The sequence below is a fragment of the Dreissena polymorpha genome, chromosome 6 (assembly GCF_020536995.1).
Source record: "Dreissena polymorpha isolate Duluth1 chromosome 6, UMN_Dpol_1.0, whole genome shotgun sequence".
NCBI lineage: Eukaryota > Metazoa > Mollusca > Bivalvia > Myida > Dreissenidae > Dreissena > Dreissena polymorpha.
Window position 1 is genome coordinate 67,736,130 of NC_068360.1, and position 19,599 is coordinate 67,755,728.

A 19,599-nucleotide genomic window follows, 5' to 3' on the forward strand; every position below is an offset into this window, starting at 1 on the left:
TGTGGGGACTGTGCAGGCTTATCTGGAACACAATTGTACAAACATGCATGAAGACCAGTTTTCCCAGAACCAGACTCAATTGTTTCCTGCAGGAGTTTATTCCCCACTATGCCAAGGAGTATGGTTTTGAGTACGAGCTGGTGCAATACAAGTGGCCACGCTGGCTCAACCAACAGAAGGAGAAGCAGCGCATCATGTGGGGCTTCAAGATCCTCTTTCTAGACGTCCTCTTCCCCCTGGATGTGAAAAAGATCATCTTTGTTGACGCAGATCAGGTGAGATAGAAGAGTTATACGACACTGCTTACTCTTAAACATGATGTTAATCATTTAGGCCTCTTAAGTTAAATAGCTCACATTTATACATATGAGTATTCTTCAATATTATTGGTGGGACTAGTTTTGTAGGATATAATTTTATAAGATGTTATCAATTTTGATACGTCTCCTTCATCAACTTAACAGGATATTAGCTCAATCATTAAATGTCTGTGCTGAAAATAGCTTTTCATATTTTTTTTTTATATTAGCATGGCTATATGGTATCATTGGAAAGGAGGTTTTAAACTGTATTGTTTGCAGTAAGGGGCCTTTTGTGTTAAGTTTGATAGTTGATATTTGCTCCCTTATTTCTGCTGAAGCTTTTGTGCTAAGTGGATATTTTTCTGTTGTCAAAAGCAATGGGTTTATATTCGTTCCTGAAATTGTAGCAACAGAACAGCTTATTAGGACAGTACTTAACATCATTTAGTTCATCAAATTAAAAAAAAAAAAGAAACTATATTTTACTCGCTCAGAAAAAAAATGTGTTTATCGTAATTAAAATTTCAAAGAATTAAAAGATTCCAGTACATTAATAGGACTTCTGTACATTTCAAGGACCTGAACATTTAAAGAACTGCTGTACATTTAAAGGCCTGCTGTACATTTAAAGGATGGCTGTATGTTTAAAGGACTGATGTATATTTAAAGGACTTCTGTACATTTAAAGGATTGCTGTACATTAATGGGACTGCTATACATATACATACATATTGTTTCTCCTACTTTCCTTTTCCAGATTGTGCGTACAGATCTTCAAGAGCTCTATGATCTGGACCTAGGTGGTGCTCCATACGGCTACACTCCATTCTGCAATGACAGGAAGGAAATGGATGGATTTAGGTCAGTACATGTTACCTGTACAAAACCTGCATTTCTCACCTATCATCTTGGATTGATTGTTAAAAAAGTGTGTTTCCTTCTAAGAACATTTATGAGATGTATACTGTATAATGTTGCTCCTCCAGTCATCTTTGTGTACAGTACCTTGAATGTTGCAGGTTCTGGAAGTCTGGGTATTGGGCCGGCCATCTCTCTGGAAGGTCATATCATATCAGGTAGGGAGAAAATGTGCTGTGTTCTGTAGCTGGACATGTGCTGTGTTCTGTAGCTGGACATGTGCTGTGTTCTGTAGCTGAACATGTGCTGTGTTCTGTAGCTGAACATTTGCTGTGTTCTGTAGCTGGACATGTGCTGTGTTCTGTAGCTGGACATGTGCTGTGTTCCGTAGCTGGACATGTGCTGTGTTCTGTAGCTGGACATGTGCTGTGTTCTGTAGCTGGACATGTGCTGTGTTCTGTAGCTGGACATGTGCTGTGTTATGTAGCTGTACATGTGCTGTGTTCTGTAGCTGAACATGTGCTGTGTTCTGTAGCTGGACATGTGCTGTGTTCTGTAGCTGGACATGTGCTGTGTTCTGTAGCTGAACATGTGCTGTTTACTGTAGCTGAACATGTGCTGTGTTATGTATCTGAACATGTGATGTATTTTGTAGCTGCTTATGTGATGTGTAATATAGCTGAACATGCGCTGTGTTATGTAGCTGAACATGTGCTGTGTTCTGTGTAGCTGAACATGTGCTGTGTTTTGTAGCTCAACATGTGATGTGTTCTGTAGTTGAACATGTGCTGTGTTCTGTAGCTGAACATGTGCTGTTTTATGTAGCTGAACATGTGCAGTGTTTGGTAGCTGAACATGTGCTGAGTTCTGTAGCTGAACATGTGTTGTGTTCTGTGTAGCTGAACATGTGCTGAGTTCTGTAGCTGAACATGTGCTGTGTTCTGTAGCTGAACATGTGCTGTGTTCTGTAGCTGAATATGTGCTGTGTTTTGTAGCTGAACAAGTGCTGAGTTATGTAACTGAACATTTGCTGTGTTCTGTAACTGAACATATGCTTTGTTCTGTAGCTGAACATGTGCTGTGTTCTGTAGTTGAACATGTTCTGTAGCTGAACATGTGCTGTGTTCTGTAGCTATTTTGAATTAACATTATTTGCGGGATAGAGAGAGTTCTACAGAAAGGCATTCTTAAACCAAAGAAAGTTATGTTACGGTTTAGCCTTATTTTTGTCAAAAGTGATCATATTCAGGGTGCAGGATCACATGACTTTGTGGGGTTCCCTGTTTTAACTTTAATGGATGTAAACACAACGGTAGGTGGTTCTTTATTAGTCCCCTACTGGTGAAACCGAAGGGGACTTCTGGCTTGTGCTCTGTGTGTCCATCAGTCTGTCAGTCTGTCAGTCTGTCACACTTTTCTGGATAATGCAATAACTTTAAAAGTTCTTCATATTTTTTCATGAAACTTGAAACTTGAAACATGGACAGACTGCAATATGGAGATTATGCACATCATTTCATTTTGTTCCTATGTCAAGAATTCTGATTGCTATGGCAACAAATATATAATCTGAAAATAGTGGAGTTTCACCAGTAGGGAAATTTTATTGCTTTGCAAAAGTGTTGTTTCAAATAACTTTTTAAAAACATTTTTTTAAATAGTGCATAAAAAAGGTCATTATGCTGCTTATTGCAATGTGAAATACATCAGAATTACTTAATTTAATATGTTTTTGTACAAAATTTGATTTGTACTACATGGTTATGCTTTATGCAACTAGAAATTATGTCAGCGATTTCAGATGTATTCAAGGATTTATTCTTATACCTTAAGACATCTGCAAAAACTGCAAGAAAAATTGTCTTTAATTAATGCACAAAGATTTTTGCAAATGTATTTCAGTAACTTGATAAAATTGCATAAATAAAGTTCTCAACGGTGTGTTTACTTTTTGTCCAGCCCGTGTGTAAAACCCTGAAAACCCCGTTGATTCTGCACCCTCATATTGCTAGTTGGTAACTCACATTATCTTTTATTTTGCAACAGTTTGATTGTCAAGTAAACTAAGCATTCATGTAATGCAACTATTACAGTGCCCTGTACGTTGTTGACCTGAAGCGGTTCCGTCAGATCGCTGCGGGCGACCGGCTACGAGGTCAGTACCAGGGACTGAGCCAGGACCCAAACTCGCTGTCCAACTTGGACCAGGACCTGCCCAACAACATGATCCATCAGGTGTCCATCAAGTCCCTGCCCCAGGAGTGGCTCTGGTGTGAGACCTGGTGTAGCGATGAGTCCAAGCCACAGGCCAAAACTATTGACTTGGTAGGGTTTACAGTGGTTACCCATTTGTGACTTTACATGTATATGAACATTCCTTTTTAACTCGACTATTATATATGAAATATATATAGTGGAGCTATCCTACTCACCCCGACGTCGGCGTTAGCGTTCCCGTTAGCGTAAGCGTGCAAATGTTAAAGTTTGCGTACCACCCCAAAAATTTTCAATGTTCCTTGACATATTGCTTTCATATTTTGCATACTTCTTTACCAACATGACCCCAACCTATAAACAAGAGCAGAAAACTGTATCAAGCATTTTGTAAGAATTATGGCCCTTTTTTCACTTTGAATATGCATATTATTGATAAATCTATGTTAAAGTTTGCGTACCACCTCAAATATTGTCAATGTCCCTTGATATATTGCTTTCATAATTTGCATACTTCTTTACCAACATGACCCCAATCTATAAACAAGAGCAGACAACTTTATCAAGCATTTTGTAAGAATTATGGCCCCTTTCCCATTTACAATATGCATATTACTTTAGTTACATTGCCTTAACTTCTTTATTTATGATCAGATTTTATTAATACTTTGACAAAACAACACTTACCTGAATACCACAAAGGATTCCACCCAAACAATACCCCACGCACCAACCCAGAATCCCTGCCCCCCCCCCTCCCCCCAAACAATTTTTTTTTCCTTTTTTTATTTTTGAAAGATCATCTAATAAATGACCACCCCACACATTATACCCCCCTCTCAACCCCCCCTACCCCCCCCCCCCCCCCCAAAAAAAAAAATTTTTTTTTTTCCTTTTTTATTTATTTTCTTTATTTTTGAAGGACCGTTCAAACCTCCGACTCAAGCTATTGCTATCAAACTTGAAATAAAATCTATTTAGTTTGTTTTTTGTCTTTACAAATGTTCAATACATTGTGGAAAATATACCTGAACTATTACCTTGACCTTATTGAATAATTTGAACAATTACCCCATTATGGCTTACGTTATACTGTCAAGCACTTGAATAGTCGAGCGCGCTGTCCTCTGACAGCTCTTGTTATGGTATGGTCTTAAAATTTTAATAGGAAGAAAGGCTGATGGGCCTTGCAATTGCCTGTTTTGTTTTGCTGAAATTTTGTCGTAAACATGTCTCTACTATAATATGAGGCATCAAGGCCAAATTTACCAGGTATTAAGCAGGCATTGTTAGGAAATGAATTATTAAAACTTCACTGGCTATCCCCTCTGACAAACACGCAGGGTTTATCTGAGGTATGACAGTGACAAAACATTTGCTGAAATACACATGTAATCATATTTCAGTTCTTATAACTTTTCTGTTTACAGTGTAATAATCCTATGACAAAGGAGCCAAAGTTGAAAGCTGCCATGCGTATAGTGCCAGAATGGAAGAATTATGATTATGAGATAAAAGTATTCTGGGATACCATTTATGGCACAAATACAAGATCTCAAATAGAATATGAGCCTCCAGAAATAGATAGCAAAAAGAAAGGTAAGAAACTGCCACCACACTCAGTGTTTTAATACACTTACATTCACATCAATAGAAATACATGTTTGTTTCAAACTTATATCCATGTATGCATAGAATGAATCATTATAGAACAGAGATTACATTTTCATTTAAATATGAATTTAACTTCAAGTGTTTAAAAAGGTTTTAATTTGTTTATGCATAATAATATAAAAAGCATAGGTCATTCATCTCTTGTAGTTGTGTGTATACTATAATGATGTAATCTGAACAGTTTTAGATGAACATCTAACATTTAATGCATTCAGTTTCATATATTATGGTTTGATTTAAGGTATTTTAACTCAACTATTGTATTTCTTAATGTTTTCTTCTGATTTCTCTTTCAGAGGCCTGGAGACACAAGATTGAATTATAACATTTGTCTAAGCATAGTTAACATTATCTCATTGTTCCATTTTGTGTTAAATGTAAAACAGCAAATGTATTTATTAAATAATATTTTTAAATTTAAATTAAATTCTTGAAGCCGATTCAGCACTGTATGGTTATTTCTGATCTTATGTACCGGTAATGGGTTTGTTCTCTTTGTACCACATCATTACTCACTGAAGGTGTATGAACAACTTCAAAGAATTACTGTTTTGTCTATGTTTTCATCATTTACTGCTATATAATGTTCTTATTCCTGGCAAGAACTGGTGTATGATGTCTCACTGGTCAGTTTATATAGACCTCTATTGTCATAATATTACAATGGTATATTAGATTCTTTACCTATGTTAAATATCACCTTAAGTTCTTTAGTGGCAAATTAATGAAAGTTGGACATAAAACCTAATTATGACTTTAATATAATTGTTATGGAGTGTATATGTTGATATGAGATTGTAATGGAGTTTATATGTTTATATGAAATTGTCAGAATAAAAAGTGGTAGCAAAAGGCAAAGACCTATAGATAACAATAATAATGTTATCTATAGGTCTTTGCAAAAGGTGAACGAGGCACTGATATATGGTAGCTCTATTTATTTATTTTTAAATATTAAAAACAAATATTTTTTCTCAAATTAGGAGTTTATATACATAGTATGTAATTTACTCAAATTATATCATTCTATGTTTATCAATAAAAAATACTAAAGCTGACCTTTTTTATTACGGTATGATGCATTAATAAATCATGTCTATATTTAGCACTGATAAGACTACTAAGTAATGCCCCAGCACAGACTTATGCCAAGAGGTCAAATGTGTTTATTGAACACAGCATCTTGTTTCAGTTTTAAATTAGAATTTGTTACACCTTGTGATATTGTCTACAAAACACAACTTAATTGTATTACGATGATTATCTCTAATAGATTATATGTATATATTTCTGATATATAAACGGCAGTGCCGCTGATATGTTAAATCTTATAGAATTTAGAAAATGCATAAAGTGTTGATACAGCAAATCATGAATTTCTTTGAAGCACCTTATGCTGCTAATAATTAGGTCTCCCCTACCGAAACAGCTGAAGTGGCACTTTGTTTGATTGTTTATGGGTTGTTTAGTGCAAATGTTTTAGACAATAACGACTAAGCATTGTATGTGTGTTTCAAATTCAATATTTTGTATATAGCTACATACATGTTTTAAATATGCATTTGATCTTTCAGAAATGCATATTTTTGTGAATATAAAGTTGGTAATGCTAAGACATGAACTAATATAAGTGATTTATATGTAGTATACAGCAGTGAATTTTGTCAAACTTGTCTTACTGATGAGCATTTTAAACATTAGGCTGTTATGAATCCATTTATTAGAATATTGTAAAACTTACATGAGCTTAAATTTGTTGTAAAGACTATTATTATTAATGTTGCAATAGTGTTATACATGCTATTATGTTGATTTACTGACATCATTTTACCAGTTGTTATATGTTTTTGTATATGCTTGTAATACACTGTAATTTCCATTGGTTTTCTCCACAAATACCAAATAATTTTCTAGAAATAGCTTACAGCTACCAGACGTTTAATGTGCATTGTCATGATTCTGCATTTCTTATCCATACACAGTCTTCACCCATTTTCATTGTGTACTTTAGCGATCTATCTAAAACACTTGACATCAGCTTATTGAGGACATTGTGTCTTCCTTGCCACGTTTGCTCAAAGTACTCTTTCAATTTGAATGATCATGATAAGATATTGACAATGCCTTTTTTAAATATCAGATACGTATAATGACCCTCACCAAATGTTCATATAGTTACTAAACAAAACTATATATTGTATTTTCTGTTGTAAATGCTAAATTTCAATACATTATTTTGATATACAACATTACAAACTGTTTAGTCGATGGTGTTTCATTTTGTTGTTGAGTTTTTACTGCAATATGCAATTATCAAGCAAATGAAACGTTCATTGAAATGAACTGTCATGATTCATTTATTTATCCAGATAGAGAAGATTTTGCATATCGTTGTTAAACAATTTTATGGACCAATTGTGTTGTAAAATAGTTGCTACATTGCAACATAGAAAAGCCTTGGTGGAAAGCGTTTGTTAAATGTATGTCAGGTTTAAACAAACAACATGCATAATTGCTGAGCAATTTGGTATGTAAGTGCACATGAGTAAGTTTTTTGTTTGTTTCATGAATTGTAAATGTTTAGTATGTTGACATGAAAGTTGTATACTAAAGTGTCTAAAGAAACTTACATTACTAGTGTAAAATCCTACCTAATGGGAAAGAAATAACTGTTTTTGCTTTACATCAGTATACACCTTTAGTTATGTAGTTCAATTATGAACTTTGTACAGCGTACAATATTTACATAATGTATGCTTATTTTATGGTGTACAAAGTGATATATTATCAGCAAACAAGTTTTTTATGTTCAGTATAGCATATTTTGAATTGTGAATGAATGAAATCCTTGTTTGATTATGTTGGAATTAACAATTGAGATGAAAATAAATTATTACTGAAACATGTGTGGTTTTCTTGGTATACATCACTCCCCTTTTGCAAGAGAATGCTAGTATTTAGATCTTTATTATAAAACAACATACCCATTGGTGGCCGTTGTAGTCGTATAAGCACTTGAAAAGTGTTGTATGTATGCCCCCGGATCAATTGATCGGGGGTATATTGTATTTGGCCTGTTTGTCTGTCAGTTCATTCATTCATTGTATGTGTGTGTCCCAAAACTTTAACCTTGGTCATAACTTTTGCAATATTGAAGATATCAACATGATATTTATTATGCATGTGTATCTTATGGAGCTGCACATTTTGAGTGGTGAAAGGTCAAGGCCATCCTTCGAGGTCAAATATATGGCTTCAAAGCGACGTAATAGGGGGCATTGTGTTTCTGACAAACACATCTTGCTACATTTATTTTAACGTTAAGAATTTTAGCCTGCCATATCAGATATGACATGACCTACAGTACGCTCCAGGAGTGCTCAATTTTGTTTATTACACGGGTGTTATTACACAAGTTCTATAACTGTGAAATGACGTCATTTTTTTGACGAAATGACGTTATTATTCCAGCGAATTTCTTCAGTTAAACTCTTTTACAATGTTAATAAACGGTGAAAAGAGCATAAAATAAAATGAAAATTTGTTGGTCATGTTATAAATAGAATCTTAGATTCATGGTCATTTTGTATTGAATTTATAAAACGAGTCATCTAAATAAAGATAAAAACTCGACAAGCCTCGTATTTTTCTTTATTTAGGTGACTTGTATAATTAATTCAATACAAAACGACCACTCATGCAAGATCCTATATTTATCATTTCAGTTTTGTGGACCATTTTCCTTAACAAATAACAATCAATCGGTATCTTCCGAGACGCGGCTGTAATACATCATTTAAAAGTTACAGTACATTTTTGTATAAGATTGATTACTTTGCATAGTGGATATTGTATGTAAGATGGTATACTTAATTGTGAGTATGTAATGAATGGTGAGTCACTAATGCCTTTTAGAATGCCAAAATTAAGTGTAGCATAAAATTTTCAGCCATATTGACTTCTGTTTTCGAAACTTACTTAACAATACCGCAAGCAGTACAGGAATTGTGTACACTAAACTTATTGTATGCAAAATGAATAAAGTAATTATATTTAACTTCGCTTTTCCGATATTGAATCAATTTTTGTGCATGTGAGTGGTTGTGACATAGAAATTTAATGTCTTTTGTTAAAAATACCCAAAACGATGACCTGCAAAGGGATGTAACAACTATACATTGCTTGCCACAGTGTACGGAAGTCGTTTCCCTTTCCATAAACCAAATTTAAAATAACGTCAAATGTATCTACTAGATGCAGAGATACGATTACACTTGGATAACCGCCTTGGAGACGTAGCTACGACTTAAACTAGGGTCGTCGCCTCGATAAAATATGTACAACTTAAACTGGGGTCATCGCCTCGGAAAAATAGCTAAGACTTAAACTGGGGTCACCGCCTCGTAGAAACAGCTACGAATTAAACTGGGGTCACCACCTTGGGGGAAATAGCTACGAATTTAACTGGGGTCACCACTTGGAGAAATAGCTACGACTTAAACTGAGGTCACCGTCTCGGAGAAATAGCTACGATTTAAACTGGGTCGCCGCCTGGGAGAAAGAAGAACGGCTAAAACTGGGGTGGCCGCCTTGGAGAAATAGCTACGACTTAACCTGTGGTCACCGCCTTTCGGAAATACCTACGATTAAAACTGGGTACCGCCTCGGAGACAGAAGAACGGCTAAAACTGGGGTGGCCACCTCGGAGAAATAGCTACGATTTAAACTGTGGTCACCGCCTCGGAGAAAGAAGAACGGCTAAAACTGGGGTGGCCGCCTTGGAGAAATATCTACGACTTAAACTGGGGTGGCCGCCTTGGAGAAATAGTTACGACTGAAACTGGGGTCATCGCCTCGGATAAATAGCTACGACTTAAACTGGAGTCACCTTCTCGGAGAAATAGCTTCGAACTAAACTGGGGTCACCACATTGGAGAAAAAGCTACGACATAAACTAAGGTCACCGCCTCGGAGAAATAGCTACGAATTAAAATGGAGTCACCGCCTTGGAGACGTAGCTACGACTTAAACGGGGGTCACCGCCTCGGAGAAATAGCTACGACTTAAACGGGAGTCACCGCCTTGGAGAAATAGCTACGACTTAAACGGGGGCCACCGCCTCAGAGAAATAGCTACGACTTAAACGGGAGTCACCGCCTCGGAGAAATAGCTACGACTTAAACGGGGCCTTGGATAAATAGCTACGACTTAAGCTGGGGTCACCGCCTCGGAGAAATAGCTACGACCTAAACGGGGGTCACCGCCTTGGATTAATAGCTACGACTTAAACGGGGGTCACCGCCTCGGAGAAATCGCTACGACTTAAACGGGGGTCACCGCCTTGGATAAAGCTTAACACCCGATTAAATGTTTGTGCTTTGGCTAGAATTAGTAGCACGACCTGAAGGTACACTAATCCATCTTCATCTTAAAATGAATTATAAATCCCTTAAAATATTAGTATTTATTTGTGCCTCGCCATTAAAAAACATGTTCCCTCGCACCCTTCTATTGTATGCCCCACACTTTTATTTTGCCAATGATCTCGCAAGTAAATAAACATCTTATGTGTTTTATTGACTTTTTAATTGTGATATGATTTTTTTTTCAGAAAAGTTGATTTTTCATTATACATGTAATATGATTATTTATCATTCAAAATGATAATTTCACTTATTAATATCATTGCCACACGCTAAACACCTGTGCATCGAACGACACTTACGTAAAACATTCTTCAAACGTATATTTAGATTGGCATAGATTGCTCAGATGAAATGAAATTCTCCTCCATTTTACCTGCTTTTACTGCCTCTTTTGGACGAGATAATGGTCGCGCCGAGGAACGTTCAGCTTGTAACGGAACCACATCTCACGAAGTATCAGCGATGCCAGCAAACGTCCATGCAATGTCAATTGTCCCAGCTAATGAGACTCGCCGGTCGTATCGGCTACAGCACTACTTAGATAGCTCAGCACTTAGTATAAGCCATGTGTGTGAAAACCTCCGTAAAAAACTTCAAATAACTGCCCATGTCCAAAAATGCTGTGCAAAACTCTATAGACGTGTTTCTTAATTGTGTGTATTGATAAATTACGCGACTCCAACTCTCTGATGACATAGGAATTCATGGGTTCCCATGTGTGAACACCTCCCAAAACAATAAATAAATGTCTGTGGTGTTACACTTAGTTGTTGTTTGTATGTGTGTGAAAGACGTGAAATATTGGAAAAAAATGCTGTGTTACACTATTAAGATATGTTTGTTATTTGTCTGAATGCATAAATAACGCCTCTTTAACTGGCTGATGAATAATGGAAGGAATTCATGTATACCGATGGTTATTTAACAAACAATAAATTAATGAATTGTGACAAAATACTCAATGAGAAACACGTTACCAAATACAAAATTTGAATAATATACGATCAGACGAAAATGGGTACGAGTTGACTGTTAACTGGACGGTAAACGCCAGCAGTGTATACAATCTATTAAAACGACATGATAATTCGAACGTTTTGGCGACATATATTTATCGAGTACCGAGCAGCACTTGCGTAGCGTTAAATAAACACTTCTCGAAATGGCCAGCTGGTAATTGGTTCGAGTTGTTTGAAATAAAATTGTTTTGATGAATATTTTCTTTCTTGAGATGTTTAACAAGATGATTTACTGACCAGAGATGAAAGTTTAATACTTTTTAGAAAAAAAATGTGAATTATAAATTTAAAGAAAATTTTTAACAAAACGTACAATCAAGATAATTCATCGCTTTAAATGTATGCTCTAGTTGTTTTAACCACACATTTTGACTTCTGTCGCGTACAAGCCGCCATCAATCTAATAAGCCGGAAGTCTTCAATTCCTCACTTTCCACTGTCGCCGGAATCAATCTGTCGTTGTCAGGCACTCGGAAATGGCTAAAAGTTAGCGTTTATTTGCTCGCTATCCTTCGACGCTTTTTTCCTAATAAGACCGGCATAATAACACGGCCCCTCACCGCCCCTTCCTGATTCATAATTGGGAGTTTATCTGGCCCCAAATGAATAGGGAACTTTATTGGTAACTTTCTCCTGGAGATGGCAAATAATGGTGACAAAATTGTCAACCGCTAGGCTGTAATGTCAATTAACTTTATTGGAAGGTCAATTTGTAAAATTACATGGCACGTCGGGCGAAAACATGCTCTCAAACACGATGAAAGTTTTTCGTTGTCGAGAGATTTGTCATTATTGTCAAAAGTAATGTAATTCTGTGCATCTCAAAATAGCCATGCGTATTGACACTATTGTGATGGGCATTATATTTTTGCTGTTAACCCATGACTTGTATTATTGTATTGAAGGACCTAGTGTTAAAATTGAGCGACGATATTTGAAAGGTCGAACCTTAAATTGAACAAGTCGCTAACATGATAAGACGAACTGATTCTGTCATGAATATTCTATGCATACGTAATAAAAAAACTATGCCGTTACACACAAAATAAATATAAATGTACATGTACAATTATACGGTGAAAACAAATATGGTTTAAGACATTTTAGCGCATTATTATTTTGTTTACCATGGGGTGTAGCAGTACAAGTAAACAAATATATTTTGGATAACACGCATATTAATTTCCATTGAATAACATTCCATTGAACATAACGAAATAATAACCCCGCTCCCACTCTAACAACACTAACAACAACAACACAGTAAATAATACCAGTCACGTTGTTGGTTGTTTGTCGGTTGTTTGTCGGTTGGCTAGTCGGTCAGTCCGCCTAATAATATATGTATTGTTCTGAAAAAAAACTGGGCATAATGCATGTACATATGCGTGAAGTGTCGTCCCAGATAAGCCTGTGCAGTCCGCACAGGCTGATCAGGGACGACACATTCCGCTTAAACTAGATTTTCGGTAAAAAGGGACTTCCTTTAAACGAAAAATACCATTAAAGCGGAAAGGGTCGTCCCTGATTAGCCTGTGCAGACTGCACAGGCTAAACTGGGGCGACACTTTTTGCACATGCATTATGCCCTATTTTCACAGAACAAGACACATATATGCATTGAATGTTTAATGCTGGTGGAGCGAAAAAATTTCTTAACGTATTGAATCTAAACTTGAACTATGTCATCAACATGAAGTGTACATGTGCAAGACACATTGTGCATGCCCAGTAAACAATTTCATATTCACGTCCCCCACCTGACCCCTGTTTACATGTGTATGATTTGTATTACTATGTACTTGCACAAGTCTAAAATACAACTTTATGTTCTGTTCTGTTCTGATTCCAAGTCGAGATTTTCTCGATGTCTTGCCGAGAACTTTTCACTAGATTCTTAGGGCGTGAATGGAGTGGTACTTAGAAAATAAAATGCGAAAAAAAGACGATTGTCCACAATAAAGTTATATGCATTTCCCATACAATTTCGGCTTATACGTCTCTAATAGCGCTATTGAAGTACGGCATGTAGTCTGCAAAAGCATCCATTCTTTCTTGGTCTGCGACACGCGTCAAAATAATGGGCGCTAACAAAGGCTCATCAAAAACCCTTGTACGACGCAAAATGCCGCATAATAGACTCTTTTAGCGCTACAGAATTTACTAATGAATCTTTTGAAAGTAAAGACGAAATCACGAGAGCCATTGTGCGCGAATGAATACGGGTCCAGCGAACATGTATCATATAGTCAGTAGTGTCAATTAGGTGACTATTGGATGCTCTTGTGTTCTGGGAATCATTCCTCCAGTTAACCCCAGGGTTTGTGGAGGAATCTGCGCTAGTTCAGCTGGAGTATCGCATTAATCAGAGCCTCGTTCTGGGAAATCTGGGCTTAATGCGTGCGAGTAAAGTGTCGTCCCAGATTAGCCGGTGAAGTCTACACGGGGTTATCTGGGACGGCACTTTCCGCCGAAACTGAATTTTCGCTAGAAATATACTTCCTTTTCACACCACACACAGGGGTGTTATCGTCCCAATTGGCCTGTGACACCCGAAAAGGCTAATCTGTCCACTTAGTTCAAATGCATTAAGCCCGGTTTTCCCAGAACGAGGCTCACCAAACCCTCGCCAGCAGTGATAGCAAGAATTTTATATCATTTGTCATGAGCTGGCGTAGCTTCATGAAAAACAATACAACAGCATCAACATATGTGGCCCCATCAATATTGCGTCGACGTGTGCCAGGAGGTGGACAGAAATACATCAAGGACACAGCCGACACCGTCTCTTAACGGTCACTTAATATTATAACTCACGATCATAAACGTTGGAACATAGGTTAAACCCATTTCTGCCTAGTGGACTCTCCCATCCTTCTAAATTGGATCTATTTATTTCCAAAATTAGGGATGTCTAGTATATTAATTTCTGTATTTAGAATATTTCTTACAGAAATTCCTTTAAGCAAACAGCGCAGAACCTGATGGGACGCCGCATCATGCGGCGTCTCATCGGGGTCTATGCTGTTTGCCAAGACCTTTTTTCTAGACGCTAGGCATAAATGGTTTAAGCAGCAATGCTTATAGCCTATGCGTAATTGAAAGCATTTTATTATTTCGAGTTGTTTATAAGGAACTATCAGTGATTTAGTTCTTAAATTACAGAATGTTTTGAACAGTACAAAAAGCATTGAAGATAATTGACAATTTTACATTTTCACTATCGCGAATCGAAACAGGAAATTAAATGGATCTTCAACGATGTCGGACTTTACATTTGTTAAAACTTAAAAGTCATCATTATTATGACATCATGTTATTGTGCCTGCGAAATTCTAAGTTTAACTCTTAAACACATGTTCGCCAACGGTGGAAAAGCATTAAATAGTTAAACCTTGTGTTGTTTTCTTTAGAATATCGACAACATCCATTTCAAAGATCATTCGTGAACTATAAAATATGCTATTTAAAATATCTTCGATTTCTATCACATCCGCTAATATACGATCATAACTTCGGGAGCTAATAAATGTTGATTACATTAAACTGAATCACCATAACTAATTAGTTATTTTACCTACGTTTCGCTAGATTATGTGTTGCTTTTATCATAAACCGTTTTTTCATTATACAAAGTTTGATTTATCGATTTTGTTGTTTATTAATTGCGTCAATAAATGGACAGTTAGTGTTGTTTGTATTTTCCTTAACATGTCTACATGCGAAACCAGAAAGAAACTGACGATTAAAGAAAAACTGAATACGCCATGAAATGAAATTCGGAAAGTTCAAGAAGCGGTTAGTCATTCATGTTGTTATTTCTTTGGTCAGTATATCTTCCATTTTTGTCGCAAGCAAATCACTGACAGGGAATAAAACTGAGGCATATTAAACCTAAGTCAATTAATTATCTCTTCCGTTTATCATTTTCACTGGACTAATAAAACACGACTTAGATTGGAACGAATCGTGCGAACAAAAAGCATAATAAAATAAAATGTTCATTAATTCATTCATTGAAATTGTTCGACAATATTTTACAAAGCGGAAAATAACACGTTATTGTATTATTCCAGTTCCATTATTTTAATCTGTCTTCCCCGATGTTTGCAAACCATTCAGTCTTAAAGACTGATTCGGGCAGTCGACCATTTTTCATTAGCTTTGGGAAAATGTTGAATTGCAAACCATTTTACAGACATTTCGCAAGATAAATACAAAGTGTTCATTATTAAAAGATAATTATCGGAATCAATAGAAAAGCATATCCCAGATTAATATTTCATCTGAATTTCAAATAATGAGACATTATCTAATTTGTTTGTTTTATGTTTCTTCAGTCACTATTATACTTCTAACAAAACATGGAACAATCCATATTATATTTTGGTTTTCATAAACACATGATGCGGCGTCTCATCAAGGTCCGCGCTGTTTGCTTGAAGGAATTTCTGTAAGAAATATTATAAATATAGAAATAAATATACAAGGCAGCCCTAATTTTGGAAATCAATTGATCCAATTCAGAAGGATGGGAGAGTCCACTAGGCATAAATGGGTTAAGGATGCTTGTTTGAAGGCCACGTTCGGAAGAAAGTTGTCGGCTGCCACGGTCGATCTCAATAAACAGTCAATACAGCCAAACATGAACACTTTTAATCTGTATATAGCATATAAATAATATCAGATGTTTATTATGCATATAGGACTATAATTAAGTTCTTTACGACAATGCACATTATTATCGTGTACTCATTTAACACATTGTGTTATGTGCGACGACAATCATCTCTCTATTTTGATCTCATTAATGAAAATAATGAAATGTTGCTGTCGATCTTAAAGGTATAATTACTTCCCTCAGTTGTAAGTTCGATCGTTACTCAGCCGTCAAGTGGCATCGTGTACGTATTTTATAAAATATTCCATGGCTCGACCACAAACATGTTTTCTTACGTTTGTCAATGAGCTAAACTTAGTAGTGTAAAACTAGAACAAGTGGAAGGAGGTAGTACTTATATCACATGACAAATTAAATTACAGCATATACTTATCACTATTGTCGATGCATTTTTGACACCAATTTCTATAATTTTCTTGTTAATTTATCGATAAGTATATTTCACATAGTCATACCGGAATATGTAATGGGATTTTATGTAATGAGTGAATCTGTATTTCATCTGGGGGTTTTCTGCGTATGGTATCGAGGGACACGATCAACGCACCTCAGCATAGCACCGTGTCACTGATGAACTCGTGCCCATGGCATTTCAGGACCTGCTAGCGAGGTGGTACCTTTCTTCCTGCTGCAATCAGCCATCTGAACTAGTACATACAAGATATTGCGTGCAGATTGGAGAATACAGTTACACAACTTGAGTTATAAGCATTTGTTTTCAACATGTCACTTTTGGTAAACCAGTTAAGACACCAAAGGAAAAGCAATATAGATGGAGATATAACCGGTTATCTTCGTGTTCGTGTTTGACTATTCAATGCACACATAAATAAAGCTTTGTTCTTGTTAGTTTTCGTTTTCGGTCACATCTGTCACGCATCGCTTTATGTCATCAGTAAACTACTACTTCTTCTAGTATTGCAACAACAAAAACAACTTGTATTACTACTGCGACTGCTTCTATTAAAAATTAATAATTATACTGCTAATTTCAGTACATGTACAACAATAACAACAACTAGTACAAAATAAATACTACTGCTACAACTATTACAACAACAACACCAACCATGTCTACTGCAACTACCTGTAAAACAACAAGAACAACAACAACTTCTACTAAAAACAACAACAACTACTGCTACCACTAATTCTACTGTTACTGCTACTGCTACTACAGCTATCTCCACTACCACTGCTTCTTCCACTACATGTACCTTTTCAACTTCTGATACTAATACTATAACTTTAAAAACCACTACTAACATTCATATATTTCAAACATTGAACATTTTGAGCAAATGTATTTCCCATGCAAAATCACTTCCCACTACATTAACAAAATCGGCCCATTATTCAGAAATAAAATAAGTAATCACCCGTCAGATTTATTTTATTTGCTTCAAATTCGCAGGCGTTCTGTCACAATGGTGTCTGAATTAGTATTTAATAAATCTTTTATATCCCTTTTTGATTTTAAATGAACAAATAGCTGGCGCATTTGGAGGCATTTCGGTTCATATAAAGGCGACTTAAAATATCCCAAATTAAGTACCTTGATTTTTTTATGATTTTTCAATGAACAAAATGTTCAATAAATCCTTCATTTTATAAATGGATTTCGATCAAAAGTCCATTAGATAGCTTTATTAGTTAAATTTACTCTTTGTAGTCCCTTTCTTTCCATCGAAATGTTTTTTTTAGTTTTATATATTGTATGGATGCTTTTACTGCAGATGCAGATTTGTTGAATTTGTTTACAGTTTAAATTTACGTTCGTGAAAAATTGCTAAATGTGTCCTATATCGTGTTTGAATCTTAGACAACGAAGCTTTAACCTCTTTATCCTTAACCCAATTATGCCTAGTAGACACTCCCACCCTTTTAAATTGGATCAATTTATTTCCAAAATTAGGGATGAATAGTATATTTTATTTCTATATTTAGACGTGCGGCGTCTCATCTGTGTCTACGCAGTTTGCCAAGGCCTTTTTTCTAGACGTTAGGCATAAATGTGTTAAATATTGTATACACCAAACATGATTATGTTGAGTAAAAAATATCACAATGCTTGAAATATAACGCTATTATTGGAAAACACAGGTATATTTTTATGGGTAACTTAACACTTGTACGCACCTAGTGCGAGCGATGTCGAATGGTCGGAAACATTATACGTGTATTTGTGTTGCTGGTAAGTATTATATATGCATTTTGTAGATACGATATGCTAACTATACTTGAAAATATCTACAAACTGACGATCACGACGATTGACGATCACGACGATTGACGATCACGACGATTGACGATCACGACAAGGATTGTTACAATAAAGCCTAACGTCCATAACGGCATTGAAAACAACATAAAAATATAAATAGCACTAAACGTTAATTAAAGAAATTCCATTTAAAATGTTTAAACTATATAAACTTTACAATTGAAAGAGTTCAATATATAAGCATTATATTCCACGGTAGACTATACAGATGCGTATCACTAACTATCGATCGAGTAATTGGACACAACAATTTGTTTGGCCCAAGAATGCTTATTTGTTGTCAAAGATTTCTTGCCAAAATAAGTCTATATTTTTATTAGCGTTATCACAGGATAAATCAAGAAACAGTTGTATTAAACAAATCTATGTCACTATGATACAACAGTTTTACGTTGTTCTTTTAAAGGTATAACGAAGAAAAGTATTCAATTATATGCTCCAAGTCGACGTGTCCATGCGTCCAGAAGATGTTGACGAAGGTCCTACTCTGTGGTAATGCGCACAGAACATGTATTTCACGAAAACAGTGCGCTCGCAAAAAAGTCTCACAAACTTAATTATTGCACTTTAGGATGACTTGTGTTTAGTTTTTGTTCGTGTTTTCATTATTGTAAACGTGGCGACAGTTTGTTTTTGTTTGCTTTTAATAAATGTTATGTAGACCCTACGTCGACTTTATAATTAGCATTTCCTGTCAAATAATATGAAAACTTTGACTTGAAATTGCTTTTTTAGCGTAATAGCACGCTTTACAAAAACGTCTTTTGTATGAATACAGGCCGGATTGTTTCCATAACAAAAGTATTTCCCATAAGTGACTTGACAATTTGTTTCTATTGAATGTTTGTTTCGAAAAGAAGTAATAATTATAAAAAATAGGTAGAATAAACATCAAAATATCAATGCATTGAAAACGACTTCCCAAAGTTATTAATTGTATTCATTATCAAGCGACAGGAGGCGTGGTCAAACGCAAGCGACATGAGTGTGGGTATAACAACGTGAAATAATTACGCTTTTCTTCAGCAAAATTATTATTATTACGGAAAGAGCCAAAAGGCAAGTGTTTGTTTTGAAATGAAATGAATACGATATGATTTGGGGTTTCCTTAATTGCCTATCGCATAAAAGAAGTCGAAAT

At 35.7% G+C, this 19,599-nt stretch overlaps 2 protein-coding genes across 2 annotated transcripts in view; one reads left to right on the forward strand and one right to left on the reverse strand.

The window, feature by feature from the left end:
• LOC127833361 (UDP-glucose:glycoprotein glucosyltransferase 1-like) overlaps positions 1–7,952 on the forward strand; it is a 100,056-nt gene extending 92,104 nt beyond the window's left edge. The window contains exons 31-36 of the mRNA XM_052358558.1: positions 93–275; positions 1,060–1,163; positions 1,322–1,378; positions 3,254–3,485; positions 4,805–4,973; positions 5,345–7,952. Of these exons, the coding sequence (XP_052214518.1) occupies positions 93–275; positions 1,060–1,163; positions 1,322–1,378; positions 3,254–3,485; positions 4,805–4,973; positions 5,345–5,373 (774 nt within the window). The 3' untranslated portion in view covers positions 5,374–7,952. The remainder of the gene's footprint in view (positions 1–92; positions 276–1,059; positions 1,164–1,321; positions 1,379–3,253; positions 3,486–4,804; positions 4,974–5,344) is intronic.
• The window catches only part of LOC127833374 (60S ribosomal protein L8-like), a 368,912-nt gene that overhangs the window by 193,460 nt on the left and 155,853 nt on the right, over positions 1–19,599 (reverse strand). The gene's annotated exons all lie outside the window — the stretch shown is intronic.